The sequence below is a fragment of the Eptatretus burgeri genome, chromosome 13 (assembly GCF_056783735.1).
Source record: "Eptatretus burgeri isolate ZD-2024b chromosome 13, Ebu_testis_v1, whole genome shotgun sequence".
Lineage (NCBI taxonomy): Eukaryota > Metazoa > Chordata > Myxini > Myxiniformes > Myxinidae > Eptatretus > Eptatretus burgeri.
The window spans coordinates 27,626,682-27,645,509 of NC_140973.1; the positions used below are offsets into that span (position 1 = coordinate 27,626,682).

The 18,828-nt window shown below is 41.9% G+C and overlaps 1 protein-coding gene across 2 annotated transcripts in view; it reads left to right on the plus strand.

Moving 5' to 3' along the window:
* LOC147014130 (zinc finger BED domain-containing protein 5-like) overlaps positions 1–18,569 on the plus strand; it is a 90,381-nt gene extending 71,812 nt beyond the window's left edge. For both annotated transcript variants that reach the window (XM_085851825.1, XM_085851826.1), the window contains exons 6-7: positions 9,223–9,315; positions 15,143–18,569. In XM_085851825.1, coding sequence (XP_085707951.1) covers positions 17,050–18,090 — 1,041 coding nt within the window. In that variant the 5' untranslated portion in view covers positions 9,223–9,315; positions 15,143–17,049 and the 3' untranslated portion in view covers positions 18,091–18,569. The remainder of the gene's footprint in view (positions 1–9,222; positions 9,316–15,142) is intronic.
* The last annotated feature ends 259 nt before the right edge of the window (positions 18,570–18,828 follow it).

The window sequence follows — 18,828 nt, forward strand, 5'->3', positions numbered from 1 at the left end:
TCAGGATGTAACAGCCAAAAACAGGTCGCAAACCAGAACGGCACTCAGTAGAGCGCATAACCCCACTAAGCTGAATAGCTTGTTTTGTATCGCACCGATAGGCCAGATCTGGACCTTAACCATAATCAAATCGGCTTGTTCTCGTCACCTCCCCAACTCATCCACCAAGTTTTGTTATAACTCATCCACAACTTTTTGAAATATCATGCTATATATCATTTTGGGCTCTATCTCTCAATGGTGAAGAATGCTTTTTAAAAATTCTAGTGTCTGGATCCAGATCTTCACCAAAATCTAAACAATTCATCCTTGTCACACACCCAAACTGTCCAAATTTCATCGGAATCTGTCAACAAGTTCTTGAGATATCCTGCTCATAGCCAAACAGACAGACAAACAGACAGGGGTGAAAATATAACCTCTGGCGGAGGTAGAAAGGATGCAACATGCAAAACAGGATGCAAAAGGACCAGACGAGAGACGGAGAAAACACCAGCAGCAGAGTTGAAGGCCAATATAGAGGGTGACTTGGACAAATGATGGGTTTGGGGAGGAATGGGGGGAAGGAGTGGCCACATGGGGTGGACAGCATAGATACAGAACGAAACTTCAAGGAGGGAAAACTAGAAGGTTGGAAGGAGGAAGGATTGGGGTGGTGTGGGGGTTAGGATTGACAAAGGTTGAAAAGATCATGGTTCTGGATTAGGGACGATCTGAAAATGTGGTGAACAGCTGCTGTCAAGACCTGGAGGGAAGGATGAGATTAAAGAGAATGCGGAAGTTGGTTTCACAGGCCGGAAAAAGTGTAACAAATGAGTGGTGAGCAGTGATCCCAGATTTAGGTAATGTCACCAGAAGGGGGTTGATGGTGGACCATGTGTGCCCTGCAGAAACCTAAGGGGTGAGTGGGGTACAAAGCATGGAAAGAGCACAAGATGCAAGACCATAAAGCAGGCAGTAGAAGACAGAGAGACCTCTGACATGTCTGCAATGGCGAAGTGATAAGCCCATAGACTCAGCTTCATCGCGGGAAATTCCAATAATCTTGAAGGCCTTGATTTCTATGGTGTCAAGCTGGGCAACTTGTGAGGCAGGGGAGCCAGCCCAGAAGGGAGAGCAGTACTCCATCAAGCTGCGAATGAAAGCCTTGTGGGTGGATAGAAGTGCACGTGTGCCAAAGAAGTACTTTTCTTGCTGGAGAATGCCCAGGCAATTGTGTCCGCATGACTTGATACCTGTGAAACACCAGGATGACTGACAGGCAGACCTCTGAAAATCCGCCTGTGGTTAGCTTTGGAAGCCAACCTTAAAATGCGGTTTGCCTAAGAAAGATCATGGCTGACAATGAGACTGAGGAGTTTGAATGAATGAACTTCTTAAAGAGGATTGTTTAGAAAGTCGATGGGGGGGGGGGGGGTTGTCAGATGGTCCTTTTGTAGAGAGATAGTGAGAGTGTGACATTTGTTTGGATTGAAAGAGGTATTCCAAGTGTTTCCCTGTACAAATGTGCATTTGGCACATGTGTCAAGACCAAACCCCATTTGGATGTCCTCTGAGTATTGTTTTACTAGTTTCAGTTGATCTGCCAATTTCTTATCATTCGGTGTGAAGAGTTTTAGATCATCCATGTACAGTAGGTGTGTTACCTTTCTTGTTTCTTTGGTCATTTTTCTGTTGCATGTCGGATTGTATCCATGTCTTTGTTCATTGATGAGTTGACTCAGTTGGTCCAGGGCGAGACAAAACAGGAGGGGAGGAAAGACTGTCACCTTGTAAGATACGACGTCATATCTTTACTGCTGGAATTTCAATGTTTCCTTCCAAGTAAGGTAGTACTGGCATTATGTTCCAGAGCGTCATCGCTTTCTCAATCAGGGTGACTATTTGGGGGTCAGTTTTGTAGACTTGCATGCATTTTATAATCCATGACTGTGGGACAGTATTAAAGGCTTTTTTGTAATCTATCCAGGTTGTGGATAAGTTGGCTTGTCAGAGCTTGCTGTTTTCGAGTATGGTTTTATTTGACAATATTGTCTATTGTTCCATCGCATCCTTTCTGCTCTGCCTTGAAAGCTCCTCAGTGAGTGAGGTGGTCATAAATTGCATTGGTGATTTTACCTGTTATAAGTTTGTACGTTGTTGTCGGCATGTTATTGGCTGTATATTTGTTGGTAGATGGGTTTGTTCAGATTTCGGGATTAAAAGACTGTTACCTTCTGCGAACCATTCATCCATTGGCTTTTCCCCTTGAATGAGTTAGTTAAATGCTCAAGCGTAGTGAGGGTGGAGAGCATGTAGTTGCTTTAGCCAGAAGTTTGGAATCCTGTTCAGGCCTGGGCATTTGAAGTTTGGCGCTTTTGAGAGATTTTGTCTAATTTTCTCTTCATCAGTTGTCAGTGGGTGCATTTCCTGTGGATGTTGCTTTTTCTTTTCCAAGTCTCGTATCCAATCTGCTTCCTTGTTGTGTTCTTTTTCGTCTTCAAATATACCTTTGCAAAATATTTCTAGATCCTCTTTTTTTTCGGGTAAGTTGTCATATTTTGTTTCTGTTTCCCGAGCTCTTGGTATAACTTTTTTCGGGTTTTTAGGTCATCTCTACCGAGATGACCTAATAAAGCCGGACCGAATGTCCGTACGTCCGTCCGTCCGTCAACAATTTTTCTTTCCGATCTTGATGAAACTTAATATGTGGGTAGACGTCGATGAGTGTTGCACAACGATATAACTTTTGTCCGGGTTCAATGTCAGGATCAAGGTCACGAGGTCACGTAAGTTATAAAAATCGCCATTTTCAAAACCTATCTAGTCTGCCATTCTACAAGATATTCGGCAACTGTTTATTGATTATGATAGTAAAAAATATTATCTTGTATTGAAGTGGACAGATTTGAATTTCCGTCCCGTTTCGCCGCCACGTAACCTGGAAGATGGTCAAAAACACCTCCCGGTACAAAGAAAACTTTTTACTTCCGATCTTGATGATATTTGCTATGTGGGTAGAGGTCGATGAGTGATACCCAACGACATATTTTTCCCCGGATTCGAGGTCAGGGTCAAGGTCACGAGGTCACGTAAGTTGTAAAAGTCGCCATTTTCAAAACCTATCTCGACTGTCATTTTAGGAGATATCTGGCAACGGTTCATCGATTATGATAGTAAAAAACATTATAGAAATGACCGTCACCCCCACACAGGGGTAATTTTTCTTTCTAATTGTTGATTTTGATTTCTTCTGTTGTTGGCCTCATCATAGTTTATTTTCCCTGCTATCTGTTGTATTTGGAGCTTATTCTGGGCAGATAATCATTCTAGTCCATTGTTTTCTATGTTGTATTTCTTTTTTATTTTTCTGATTTTTTTCATGAGCTTTGGACTTCTATTTCCCCTCTTGAATTGTTATCCCCCGCCAACCAACGAAGTTGGCGGGGGATATATAAATGGGTTCTGTCCGGCCGTCACATTTCGTTTCCGGAGCTTAACTACAAATCCCCTCAAGATATATTTACGAAATTTGGTACACATATCAAGCAAGTGGTGAACTGGTGCCTTTTGATATTTTCTAATTGATAGGTCACATGGTTTGGCAGCCATGTTGGATTCAAGTAAAATATTAAATAATGTTTTCTCTGGAATCACATAACCTACCGAAGCGAAAATTTGCAACTATCATCTTCCATCATGTCTGCATACATAGTAAAAATTATGACATCACAAGTCACATGATTTGGTGGCCATCTTTGATAGCATAACACACCTCATCCGATTAACACGAAACTTCACACCCATATTCCACTGGAGGATTGGAGGAAGAATGTAAATTTATAATGTCATAGGTCACATGGTTCGTCAGCCATCTTGGATTGAAAATTAATAAATTTTAAAATTTTTCTTCTCCAGAATGGCTGGACAGATTGAGGCAAAATTTCATATACACTTTCCCCAAGACATCCTTTCAGAAGTTTGTTAATTTCTAATTGATAGGTCACATGGTTTGGTGGCCATATTGAATTTACCCTAAAACCTTCAAACATCTTCTCCAGAATGGCTGGTCAGATCAAGGGGAAACTTCACACACATATTGCACACACTTAGGGAATACAGCATAAGTTTGTTAATCCTCATTTACTGTGGCGGGGGATATCGAAGACTTTGTCTTCAACGGATGCTCGTTGTTATTTATTCAGTGGAGATGCTGTCTTTGCTTGGGTGATATTAGTTTGATTTCCTCTATTCTATTAGTCAGCTCGTCTTTTAACCATGGGTGTCGATCCCAGGGGTGATGGGGTGGGGGGTGGGGGGGACATGTCCCTCCCACTTTTCTACCAGGGGGGACAGAGTATATTCTGTCCCCCCCCCCCACATTTCGAGTCCCATGCCTATTTGAAAAATGCAAGCAATAGCTGTTGGTATGCAGCACGGCTGTTGGTACTCTTCTACATATGGCGCTGGCTGGCCACTCACACCCACTGACCGCAGCTCTGTCGCTCACACTCGTACAGTGTACACGGCTGAAAACGAAACTAGGAATTTTCAGTTGGTACCTACGTTGAGCATTTGCGTTCGGTTCAGCGATGTGTCACAACCTGCGTCGCTAGAGAATGGGGCACAGGTCATTAGACGCCTAACATAGCGAAGCAAAATACCAAGATCCTGGACTTTTTCCATCCTTCAAAAGAGGTGAGGGCGAAAGACCCTACTGACAAGGTTTGCACGGATCTCCCCTTTCCTCCCGCCATTGAGGCGTCTGATTCAGCAGTTGATGCAGCTGTTTCCGTGAGTGATGATGATGAGTGTCCTGAACTCCTCAAGCCACATCAACCAGATCTGGATTCGATTCCAACTCAGACTCTGGCGAACCGAACACTGAAATTTCAAGTGAAATAGTTCAAAGACTTCCCATGGCTTCATTTCGACAAGTGACTCGGTAAGGTTTTGTGCTATACATGCGTGAGTGCAAGTAAGAAGAAGCTGTTTGGCACTTGCTCAGGTAGCTTCGAAGACACGTTCATTAGGAGTGGTTTCTGCAACTGGAAGAAGGCCTGAGAGAAATTCCGCGCTCACCAGAAAAGCAAGCCGCACGCTACCGCCATGGAGAAAATAAACACCCTCAAGCAGACCGACGTGCGCACACAGATAGAAACTCAGATCAAAGACAATCAAATCCTCGCCCAGAAAGCTCTTGTCAAGATTATCACTTCCTTGAGATACCTGGCAGAAGAAGGTTGTGCGATTAGAGGTAAAGATGCCTCGGAGGGAAACTTCAAGAAGTTACTGAGCCGACGGTCTGAAGATGACGCAAACCTGGCCAACTGGTTGAAACGAACAACAAATTACACAAGGGTTGAAATTCAAAACGAGATATTGTCAATAATGAGTCACGCTGTGTTGAGAGAAATATTCCAAGACATCAATGAGCAGTCGGTCCAGTTTGCGGTGATAGTGGATGGAATGCAAAATATCCGTGGCATAGAGCAAGAGGCGATATGCATCAGATACGTGGGATCGGACTTTGACGTGAAGGAGGATCTCATTGGCTTGGACGAAATAAACGCTACCACGGGAGTTGCTATTGCTACGATGTTAAAAGACACGCTACTGAGACTACAGCTGTCTATTACAAATCTCCGTGGATAAACGTATGATGGAGCCAGCAATATGTCAGGATCATACCTCGGATGCCAAGCTGGAGTGAAGAAGGTTCAGCCACTTGCGAAATACGTGCACTGCGGTGCGCACATTACTTACCTGATCACTTCAAAGGCGATGGCGAGTGCGAACTTCATTTGAGATGCTCTAGACTGTGTGCAGGAACTTGGCAAACTGTACTCGCAGTCTGGAAAGTTCAAACACCTGTCCCTCAATTTGCACTCTGATTACCCCATCTCCGCCTCACCGACTGGACTGAAACCAATTTGCCCTACGCAGTGGCTCACTCATGTGAATGATGTCCGCACAGTCATCCAGAACTTCGGGTCCACTTTGGATGCACTCGAGAAGGCCTCCGCGGAGTTCGGCTCGAACACTGGCTGTCGCGCAAGCGGCATTCGAGGAAACCTTGCGACTGGGAAGGTTTTGCTTGGTCTGCATGCATCGCTACCGCTCTTAAAGTGCATGGAAGGGTTTAACAGAGCCCTGAAAATGCCAGTGCACACTGTAGTGGGTATGCTACAGTTGGGCGAGAGTGTGAAAGAGCAGATACAGCACCTTCGCAGCAATGAGGCCTTCCATGACATCATTCGTCCACGTGGAGAAACAGATGGAAGAACACGGCATTGACCCTTTCGCTCCTCCTAGGAAGAGGAGAGCTCCTCGTAGACTGGCTACTGAGGTGCCACCCCACGAGTTTTCGATGGCTGAAGACGCGTATAGAGCAGAATACTTCGTGGCGCTCGATTCAGCTACGTCGAACATGACTACGTACTTCACCTCTACAGACTTGCAATGGTACGGCGGCCTCACAAGGATGTTACTCTCTGGAGAGTATGACCCTGACACCGTTACCATTTATCCAGAATTGTCAGAGAGTCTGAAAGAAGAATTGCTCTTCTTCAAGAAGCAGTACACTGGTTCTTGTATTCAGGATTACCAAGCCATCTTCCAAAAGATGGTACTGGAGGTGCACCAATTGTTCCCGCAGGTTGAACGGTTGCTTCGATTGCTCATGATCTCCCCAGCAAGCTCCTGCTCGGCTGAGCGCTCCTTCAGCGAAATAAACGCTCCTTCAGTGCACTCAGGCGTCTGAAAACCTGCCTGAGAAGTATGATGAGTCAACAAAGACTGAACCATCTCATCGTTTGCCACGTCCACAGTCATCAGTTGGCAGCACTGGATCCCCACGAGTTGGCAAATACTTTCATTTCCAATGTTCCGGACCGTCACACTCTATTTGGATAAATACAGTACAGTATATGTACCTGTATGTGTACATGTATTAATACACTGGATTAATATACTGTATCTGGAACTGAAAAAAACGTTGCAGTCCATTGTTCATGTCGCCAAATCGATTCGTGGGGAGCAGCTGTCGTGGTGATCTATTGCCTGGGCACACCTTGGGAGAAGGGTCCAGTTACCTGTCCCCCCCCCCCCCACATTTTGGCTTGGATCGACGCCCTTGCTTGAAAGGAAGGGGGTATTGATGGATATATTTAATCTGGTATTGGTGTGGTGCAGGCATGATAGGCCGAATGGCCTCCTGTGCATAATTTCCTTGTAATTCCTTGATTGGGGGGGGGGTGGCAGGGGTGTGGGGGCTGTTGCAGGTCAAAAGGTCAAGAGCCCCACAAAACTGTTTTTATGAAAAAATATGCAAATTGTTTATTTTTATAACTGAGTCTGTAATAATAAATGTCAGTGTGTGTGCATGTGTCACCTCCATAACTCCAAAACCGTGAAACCTCACGGCCCCAAACTTTGCATTGGAGTGCATGAATGAAAACTGGGTATTTGGGTAAATTTAAACACCCCTTTTGAAGATTAATTAATGGCTTTTACCTCCATGAATGGCTTATCTTCGGTCAGCCCAATTTTGCCTTATAGTGGTCTGAGCTGCCATTTTGATTTGGCCTATTCAAACATGCCTTGCCTTGTAAACATGATCTCCTCTCATGGACTAATTAAAGTATATAATCGAAACATGATTTTGGATTTTGATTATCGGATCTGGTGGACTAAATAAGGATCAAAATCTGGAGTGAAATCTGAAAATGTGAAGAAATTACCGGTTTATTATAAGTAAGCGTACAAGGGTATTCATTTAAGGAAGGCTATGTATGCTTCCAACTTCTCCATATTTACATAAGAACATGTGGAATTGCCAAAGCTTTGAACTTAACTTTTTCTACTGTCCCAATAATTATATTGAGTGAAGAAAAGATTAACAATATGCCCAAAGTTTAACTTCATTGAGTGCAACCAAAAATTTTTTTTATAGCAGGCAAAAGCTCCCGCGGCATGAGGACTGCAGCTCAGTTCTCTATGGGAAATCCCTGGAGTTTGGAAGGCAAAATAAATTAGAGGATTAGAACAAGTGAAGCGAACTACAAATTCAAGAGAGAATTGAAAAATGTTTTCAGTGACTACAGAGAAATGCATCCCCATGCCATGGCAGGATGGCGGAGAGATGCCCGCTCTAAGCTGTCTGTTCTGCGTTTGAATCAACCCAGCTATAAACTGTCATCCCGATGTTTTCACAAGCAGGGTGATTAAGCAATGCATGTGCCGTCCCTCAGATGGACATTAAACTGGGTGTCGAGTCTGCTGGAATTAATTGGTGGACATTAAAGAACCCTTCACAGTGTCTTTCGTGAAGAGTAGGGGAGCTATATTCGGCAGCCTAGACGCAGGAAAAAAAAAGTGCTGCACAGGAAAAAAAACAAAAAAAACAAGAAGATGACCAGACCCCTATGTATACTATTTTGTTATAATAATGTTTTAATTCATTTACTTTGACAAATTTATGCTCAATCATGAAAATTTTAAAACAAGCAATTTTGATTCGTGTACCCATATAGTTGTTTAGAGAGTGTGTTCTGATTGCCTCACAACAACACAGATTTCGAATATATTTTTCATTGTCAACTATATGTGGGCTGCTCTAAAGTAGGAACACCAGCAATTTACAAGTTCTGCCCCTTGATGGAAAAACATTCAATTTTGTCTACCCAAAAGCATTACAATAATATGTTCAATTTTGTTGATAATTCTGTTCAATATTTTGCAGCTTGGTAAATAAAATGTTTGTCTCTAAATATGTGCTTAATTGTGGTAGTCCAAGAGATGTATGCTAGATCCTGGACAATACCAGATACTTTTGTGGGAGGAGCGAGGGGAATGGGTGGGGTGGGAGTCTGGAGGGAGGGGTGAGGTGGGAGGAGGCAGGGGAAGAGGTGGGAGTAGGGATCCGGCATTGTTCCGTAATGCCGGGTACCTTTGTGGGAGGAGGAAGGAGAAGGGTGGGGGTGGGGTGGGAAGAGGGAGGAAGGGGATGGTCTGGGGCGGGAGTCTGGAGGGAGGGGTGGGGTGAGAGGAGGGAGGAGGCAGGGGAAGGGTGGTAGGCGGGACTGGTGTTGCTCAGTAACGATGGGTACCTTTGCCAGTAAGGAAATAAAAGACTATAAGGTTATGTAGTTATGAAGGTTATATGATTACATCATCAGTGGAGGATTGGGGGTGTCTAACTCAGGTAAAATGTCCCACAACTATCATTTTTACCCTCCTCAGATGACTTCAATGCATTTGAGTCACTTCTAATCCAGGTGACTTCAATGCTGGAGTATCATCAGGATCACAACATTTGCATAGTGAATAGCAAAGGTGAGGTTCTTCTCACAACTTGTGCATCTTGTTATTTGTGCATCATGATCATGTTTCAGTTACCTAATATCTACAACATGTCATAGATGTATCCTTGTTCAAAGTACTTGCTGCTTATTGACTATGTGATTGAATGTCAGGCTGGCCTGCCAGATGCTCGATTAACACGTGCTAAGAGTGACACTAATTGCTATACAGGCTACCAGCTCATTCACTTTATTATACATCTCAAATCTCAAAGGAAGCACCATAATTAGACACTACCTCAACTATCCAAAAGACTTCATACGACAAAATTTAAGAACCCAGAAACAAAGGATTTCCTTATCAAGAAACTCGTGTATGTTTTTGTCAATGAGATTCAGCCTGAAGACATTGATGCCAACTTTGCAGTGTGAAAACAAAACAAATGACATGACATTCCAAGTGATGGATGCTCGGAAGTGGGATTTCCTTCAAAATGACCACAGTAAAAACTGCACTGCTATGACATACAGTACATGTAACAAGGCTAAATTTTGAACTAAACAGATGAGAGACACAGAAACACAACTATTGTAATGGAGAAAAGTACAAGCACAATCGTGCAGAGTTTACACAAGAAACCTTATTCATGCGAAAACCATCTTATTTACCTAATTCTTTCAGAAAAATGCCAGGGTAATAGAAAAGGCCCATTTATATGTTACCAGCAGAGTGCCCACCCTGTGGGCGATCTTGTTCTGGTTCCAAGCATGCAACACGTTCTTCAGATGCATACCTTTATTTGGGCGGTGTATCGGCAAGTGACTGCTCTGTGCAAGCAAAAAAAATAGAAGAAATAACCCGTAACGTTGTGTGTATGAAGCAGAAACATACCTACTGCTTATAATTCAAAAAATTGGGTCAGAACAAATTAATAACGCTTGTAATAAATAATAAGCTTATGTGTTAAGAACGCTTGTATCGGCAAATTTGACCGTTTTTGTATGAATAAGGTTTCTTGTGTAAAATGTATCGTTTTGCCTAATACAAACTGAAATACACACTATTTAATGGAAAAGAAGAGTTTCTGCATTATAATAGTGACAAGGAAGAAAAAACCTGGGTCAGGATAAGCGAAAAATGTTTGTATTAGTCAAATAAGACCATTTTAGCATGAATAAGGTTTGTTGTGTGGGATGTATTGTTTTGCTTCATATCAGATTAAAACATACACTCTTTGAAGATAAAACACGCGTTTCTTCATCATTATAGTGATTTCAAACAAAAATTGGGGTCAGAACAAGGTAATGTGTTAAAAGTTGCTGATATTCGGCAAATAGATCGTTTTTGCATCAGATTTGTTGTGTAAAATGTAGTGTTCTGCTGAGTACAAGCTAAAATACAAATTATTTGATGGAAAACATATATTTCTGCATTAGAACATTGATGAGGAAGAAATTTTCGGGGTCAGGATAAGTGAAAATCGCTTGTCTTAGTCAAATAGGACCGTTTTTGCATGAATAAGGTTTGTTGTGTAAGATGTGTTGTTTAGCTTTGTACAAGGTTAAAACACACACTCTTTGAAGAAAAAAACAACATGTTTCTGTATCATAATAGTGATTTGGAACAAAAATCTGGGTCAGAACAAGCTAAAATGTTAAAGATGCTTGTCATAGGCAAACAAGACCATTTTTGCATGAATAAGGTTTCTTGTGTACGATGTGTTGTTCTGTTTAGTACAAGTTAAAATACACATTATTTGATGAAAAAGACACGTTTCTGTATTGGAATAGTGATTTGGAACAAAAATCTGGGTCAGAACAAGCTAAAATGTTAACGACGCTTGTAACCGGCAAACAAGACCGTTTTGCATGAATAAGGTTTCTTGTGTAAAATGTGTTGTTTTGCTTAGTACAAGCTAAAATACACACTATTTGATGAAAAACACATGTTTCTGCATTACAATAGTGATTAGGAAGAAAAAAACGGGGGCAGGATAAGTTAATAGGTTAAAAATGCTTGCAATCAGCCAATAAGACCATTTTGAATGAATTAGGTTTCTGGTGTAAAATGTGTTATTTTGCTTAGTATAAGCTAAAATACAAATTATTTGATGGAAAACATATATTTCTGCATTAGAACAGTGATGAGGAAGAAAATTTTGGGGTCAGGATAAGTGAAAATCGCTTATCTCAGTCAAATAACACCGTTTTTGCATGAATAAGGTTTCTTGTGTAAAATGTGTTTTTTTGCTTAGTACAAGCTAAAATACACATTATTTGATGAAAAACACATGTTTCTGCATTACAATAGTGATTAGGAAGAAAAAAACAAGGGCAGGATAAGTTAATAGGTTAAAAATGCTTGGAATCAGTCAATAAGACCAGTTTGAATGAATTAGGTTTCTGGTGTAAAATGTGTTATTTTGCTTAGTATAAGCTAAAATACAAACTATTTGATGGAAAACAAGAGTTTCTGCATTACAATCGTGATTTGGAACAAAACACTGTGCCAGAACAAGGTAAAAATGCTTGTATTAGGCAAATAAGACCGTTTTTGTATGAATAAGGTTTCTTGTGTAAAATGTGTCGTTTTGCTTAATACAAACTGAAATACACACTATTTGATGTAAAAGAAGAGTTTCTGCATTAGAATAGTGACAAGGAAGAAAAAACCTGGGTCAGGATAAGCGAAAAATGCTTGTATTAGCCAAATAAGACCATTTTAGCATGAATAAGGTTTGTTGTGTGGGATGTATTGTTTTGCTTCATACCAGATTAAAACATACACTCTTTGAAGATAAAACATGCGTTTCTGCATCATTATAGTGATTTCAAACAAAAATTGGGGTCAGAACAAGCTAATGTGTTAAAAAATGTTGATATGAGGCAAATAAGATCGTTTTTGCATCAGATTTGTTGTGCAAAATGTGGTGTTCTGCTGAGTACAAGCTAAAATACACAATATTTGATGAAAAACGTATATTTCTGCATTAGAACAGTGCTGAGGAAGAAAAATTTGAGGTCAGGATAAGTGAAAATCGCTTGTCTTAGTCAAATAACACCGTTTTTGCATGAATAAGGTTTGTTGTGTAAGATGTATAGTTTTGCTTTGTACAAGGTTAAAACACACAATCTTTGAAGAAAAAAAACATGTTTCTGTATCATAATAGTGATTTGGAACAAAAATCTGGGTCAGAACAAGCTAAAATGTTAAAGATGCTTGTAATAGGCAAACAAGTCCGTTTTTTCATGAATAAGCTTTCTTGTGTATGATGTGTTGTTCTGCTTAGTGCAAGTTAAAATACACATTATTTGATGAACAAGCTCAAATGAGCTAAGATCCTCGTCCTCTTAATGATGACGTCATAAAAACGAATATGACGTCATTGTGATGTATCAGGTTTGCGATAAATTATCTGTGCTAATGCCCGGCTTGATTCCCGCAAACAAAATTCAAACAGCTTGGCTAGTTTCGGAGATAATGGTATAGGCGATTTCCATTAGCGGCGATATTATGTCAACTTTTTTTTCGAGGAAGAATTTCCAAAATCGGACATGGTTACTGCCTGCGCGTGGGCTTTCTGCATATACGTGGCAAGTTTCACGAAGATCTGATGAAAACTCTGGGTTGTGAAACAATAAATGTCAAAAAATAGGAATGACGTCATAAAAATTGATATGATGTCATAGTGATGTATCATATGGGCGATAATTAATCTCTGCTAATGCCCTGTTCGATTCCCGCAAACAGAATTCAAAAAGCTTGCCTAGTTTGAGATAATTTTTAGGCGATTTCCATTAGCGGAGATATTTTGACGTCATAACTTTTTTTTCTAGGAGGAATTTTCAAAATCGCAGATGGTTACTGTCTGCGCAGGGTATTTTTACATATATACGCCAAGTTTCAGGAAGTTTTGATGAAAACTGTAGGCTGTGAAACGAAAAAGTCCACAAGAACAACAACGTAAGACTTAGAGATCCTCCACAAGGATCTAAAAAAACATGTTTCTGTATCATAATAGTGATTTTGAACAAAAATCTGGGCCAGAACAAGCTAAAATGTTAAAAATGCTTGTAATAGGCAGACAAGACCGTTTTTGCATGAATACGGTTTCTTGTGTATGATATGTTGTTCTGCTTCGTACAAGTTAAAATACACATTATTTGATGAAAAAGACACGTTTCTATATTGGAATAGTGATTTGGAACAAAAACCTGGGTCAGAACAAGCTAAAATGTTAAGGATGCTTGTAATCTGCAAACAAGACCGTTTTTGCATGAATAAGGTTTCTTGTGTAAAATGTGTTATTTTGCTTAGTACAAGCTAAAATACAAACAATTTATTGAAAAACATATGTTTCTGCATTACAATAGTGATTAGGAAGAAAAAAAGTGGGTCAGAACCAATTAAAAACGTTTATATTGTTGCGAATCTGGAAGCCATGAGCACACAACATACAGGTCCTTTAGATCAGTTATATCGGTAAGTACATGTTGCCAGTTCGGGTCCCGACCCCAGTCGAATGGGTAATTAAATGTTCCTGCGCTGTGGAGTTATTTTAATAGTCAGGTTTTCTTTTCGTTTATTTTTACACCACCGACATCACTGCTGACGACACCGCATCACCCTCACCTTCACTTCGCTTCCTTCACCTTGCTCTGGCCGACGTCAGGGGTGGGCGGAGCCGCTGCAGAAACATGTTGTTCAACTTCCCCCGACTGTGAGAGGGGCGGTCCTTTGGAAGAAGGCGGAGTTCGGGGAGGTGCCACGCGGCGACCCTCTACAAATCGGCGTGCAGCGGGTGGGGTGACCGTCGCTCGGCCAATCAGACTTCCCTGACTGTGTGTGAGGGGTGGTCCTTTGGAAGAAGGCGGAGTTCGGGGAGGAGCCGCGGAAGGAAGAAGGGCAGGTGTTATCGTGGCTCCATGAACACTTGAATATTAAAGGGGGGAGGTCAGAGGGTGATAAACTGATAATAGTCCTTCAACTGGGGAATTTCTCAAATTTTTACCCCACTTGATAAAGGTTAGAGTAGAGATAGCTGTGGGAAAATCGAGGCAGTTTCAGGATCGTTCTGTACATGCTTCATGTTCCTCTGAATGGTGTTCTTGACTTCAAGGTTGATGGGACGGTAGATCAATGTGAACTGGATCATTTGGTTGGTTTTTGTTTTCTCAGAAGATCGTAAAACAATCTCTCTGTTGGACTATAAAGCCGTCTCTCTCCCTTTTGAAGTTGCGGGTACGCTTCAGTGGACCGACTGCAATGGAGGTGGGAAAGACATGTTTTTTGAAGAACTCACATATCTCATTGGATTTTGATTTTAATTTGGAATTGTCACAGCACAAATGGTGGGGTCTGAGGAATTTGCAATGATGGAACTGGGAGGGGTGGTGAAAGCAATAAAGAAGGTAGTTTTGTGGATCTGTAGGTTTGTAATGGACAGCGGTGGCAAGTCCGTTCTCTTTGACTGCTGAGAAAGGTGACCAAGGTACCTGAAATGTTCCATGAGAAATTGCAGACAGGGTGAAAGGCATTGATAGAGTCGATAAACCATTCAAGATCCTCTTTGCTGCAAGATACATGTCCCGAAAATGTGCGTTCAATTATTGTGAGTCAGTATTATCTGAATTATTGTGTTCAATCTGAAAAAAATTGAAACTGAAAACCCATTGAGAATCGTTATTATAAAGGGGAAAATGCAAAATGAGATGAATGATAATAGGCTACAAGCCTACAACAGGCATAACTGTTATAAGAACTGTGAATGAACTGAGAATAATAAGCCTGTAGGGACACCGAAAGGTATTTGCACTGTGGTTAAAGCTTTCTGACAAGAAAAAGGTTCTGTTTCACACAGAGGTCAAGCGGCCCTCGACCAATAGGCGTGCAGTGGGTGGGGTGACCACCACTCAGCCAATCCAGGCCCACGACAGGAGGAAAGGGGGCCACGTGATGTCACCACGCTCCTGGGCCAATCAAGGGGCCTGCCAATCTCGAAAGTGTCTGCGCACGGAGGGTCTTCTCCCGCCAGCCTTCACCTGCTGACTTCGCTCGCTTGGGTCGTCCGGATCGTGCTGGGGGTCCAGTTCGGCCACGACGACCTGGTCCTTGAAGACCGCACGAGGCGGGCAAGTCCAAGATAGGTCAATAAAGACCACCTGGTCCGACCATTTTTGGGTGTGTGCATATGTGTGTTTGTGGCGCCAGTCAGTAATGTATTGTATAAGTGCTTTCTCGCTGTATATCATTGCCTTGCTTTATTTGGTTTAATTCTGTTCTTACGTGCTCCCCTAATTCCCCTCATTATTGTTGTATAAATAAACCCCCATTTGTTAAATGTTTTCAGCTCGTTCGTGTCAATTCCTTCATTGACTAAGCGTGTCGCGTGCTGGGGAAAATTAGCAAGGCCGTGGCCGTTGTAACGGGACAATCGGGACCGACAGTTCTTGGCGATTAAACTGCTCAGAACTGCACACGGAACGAGCGCGCTAGGCGGCTCGTTTCCGTACAAGTTCCGTCGAGGGTGAAATTCCCCTGTAGTTGGACCACGTGGTTATTTAGGTAAATTGAAATTGGCAATCGACCCTACCCCACGTGGCCTATCCATTGGCGAATTTCGGTCTGATAGAGCAATGGTTCTCAACATGGGGGCCACGAGATTGTTTTCGAGGGTCGCGGGAAGGTTGTCAAAACAAATAAACAAAAATATATAATAAAGAAATTCATAAATATTTTTTGAAAGTTATTTTTCAATTAAATCTCCCATACCAATGTTATAATGTAGTCATTATGAAACAGATTTGAGCAGCAAGTGATGCGTGCGTGCGTGCGTGCGTGAGAGAAGCACAGTGGCGGGTGCTGAAAGTCAATGTTAGCGCTAGCTAACTCCTGCAAGGTGGCTGAATATGGATCAGTGGCTTGTCAAAAAATGTCTGCCAGCTCAAGATGCGGACCAAGACGACACATGTGAAGGTGGACCAACTGTTCCAAGTTCAACTGAAAAACGTAAGGCGTCGGCGGCAGATTTGGCCTCCAACAAGCGTCGGAAATATCAGACTGACTTTCTGCAGTACGGATTCACATGCCTCGCCAAAAATGAAGTGAATATCCACAGTGTGTTCTGTATTCAGAAGTGCTTGCTCACGAAAGCTTGAAACCAGTGAAATTGAAGAGACATTTAAAAAACCAAACACCCATCCTACATTGACAAACCATTAGATTTTTTTCGTCGTAAGGAGGGAGAACTACAGAGCCAAAAGACGACTGTACGTGAGCACTCTACAATCCCTGTCAAAGCCCTGTTGGCCTCATATGAAGTGGCATACCTGGTTGCTCAATCCAAAAAGCCCCATACTATTGCAGAGAGCCTGATCTGCCCAGCAGCGATTGCAATGACCAGAGCTATGCATGGTAAAAAAAATAGCAAGCACACTTGAGACTATTCCACTGTCTAATGACACAATGGCGAGGCGCATTGGTGAAATGGCCAACGACATTAAAGAGCAGCTCATTGACTGAGTGAAGAAAACTGGAAGAGATTCCCTCCAAATTGACGAAACAACGGATGTTTCCAGTGATGCACAGTTACTTGTTTTTGCAAGATACAGCTACGAGGGGAAAATGTATGAGGATATGTTGTTTTGCTCGACACTTGAAGGAATTTGCACTGGTCGTGACATTTTTAACAAGCTGGACAGTAAAATGCGCGAGGAGGGGCTAAGTTGAGAAAATTGCATCTCTGTTTGTACAGATGGAGCTGGCACCATGCAGAGGACAAGAAAGGGACTGAAAGCTAAAGTTTTGGAAGTGGCGCCGCATGTAAAATTCACTCATTGCGTTATTCACAGAGAGGCCCTCGCCAGCAAGAACCTCGAGCCACAACTCCGCAATGTTCTCCAAACAGCAATTAAAGTGGTGAACTTCATCAAATCCCATCCGGTGAATACCAGACTGTTTGCCGCACTCTGCCAGGAAATGGGATCGGAACACGAATCTCTACTATTTCACACAGAGGTCAGATGGCTATCACGGGGGAAAGTTTTAACCAGACTGTTTGAACTGCGTGAGGAGGTTCGCATTTCCCTCTCAGATTGCGGCTCCCCCCTCGCTAACCACCTGACCGACCCCACATGGGTTACTGGCCTTGCATATCTGGCAGGCATATTTGATAAACTGAACAGTCTAAACTTGTCTCTCCAAGGCCCAAACACCAATGTCCTCACGCTTTCTGACAAGGTTACAACATTTACTGAGAAGCTTGAGCGGTGGGCAGCGCGAGTCGAAGAAGGCAGTGTGGAAATGTTCCCTGAGCTCGAGGACTTCATGGACAAATTTTACATAAGCATCCAAACAATAAAAGGACTTATTGCTACTCACCTCAGAAGCCTGCTTGGCCACTTCAATAGGTACTTCCCAAAAGACGACACCCCAGAGAGAAACGACTTGATACGCCAGCCTTTCATCACCTCATCTGCCCGACACCTGTCATCGGAGCTTGAGGATGCGCTCTTGGACCTCTCCTCTGACCGCACATTAAAGACCGCTTTTGCCTCATCCACACTGGAGGAATTCTGGCTGTCAGTGGCCACAGAATACCCAGGACTATCAAAGGCTGCAATTGATATACTTATTCCATTTGGATCTATATTCCTTTGTGAGAAGACCTTTTCCTCACTGACATTTATCAAGAACAAATACAGATCACGGCTCATTAGAGTTGAAGATGATCTTCGTGTTGCAGTTTCCAGCTTAAAACAAAGAATACAGCTGCTTTGTTCAAAGAAACAGGCCCAGCCATCCCACTAAAATGAGTAAGTGAATACTATCTGACAATACAAGCCTGTGCCTTTTCAGATGTAACTGTTAAAAAAAGAATTATTGTGTGTTATTGTATTCAATTATTGTGAGTCAGTATTATCTGAATTATTGTGTTCAATTATTGTGAGTCAGTATTATCTGAATTTTGTGTTCAATCTGAAAAAAATGAAACTGAAAACCCATTGAGAATCATTGTTATAAAGGGGAAAATGCAAAATGAGATGAATAATAATAGGCTACAAGCCTACAACAGGCATAACTGTAATAAGAACTGTGAATGAACTGAGAATAATAAGCCTGTAGGGACACTGAAAGGTATTTGCACTGTGCTTAAAGCTGTTTTGCAGGCCTAGCTATATGAGAATGAATGATAACAGCCTATTGCCATCAGCTTGTACAGCAGTCCTGTTGTTTCCTTCACAATGAGTTGTGCTGTCGGATCTTGAATAAAATTTAAAACTGTACTTAAAGCCAAATTGATTTAGTTTTTGTTTTGTTGTATTTTTTGGTCAGTCATGCAAGGTTTGTGTACGTGTGGTAGCTGTCATTTGTGATAGTAACCTCTGTCTGCAGCAGAGGGTCACTCAATCTTCCAGTCTGTGTCCTGTGCATAAATAGGCTACATACCGCTCTTTGCAATTGCAGAAGCCTTTTTTAAGAATGTGGCTGGCTGTTTTTACTTTGTTATACATCAGAGTGTAAATAATTAATTTGTGATGCCAGTTT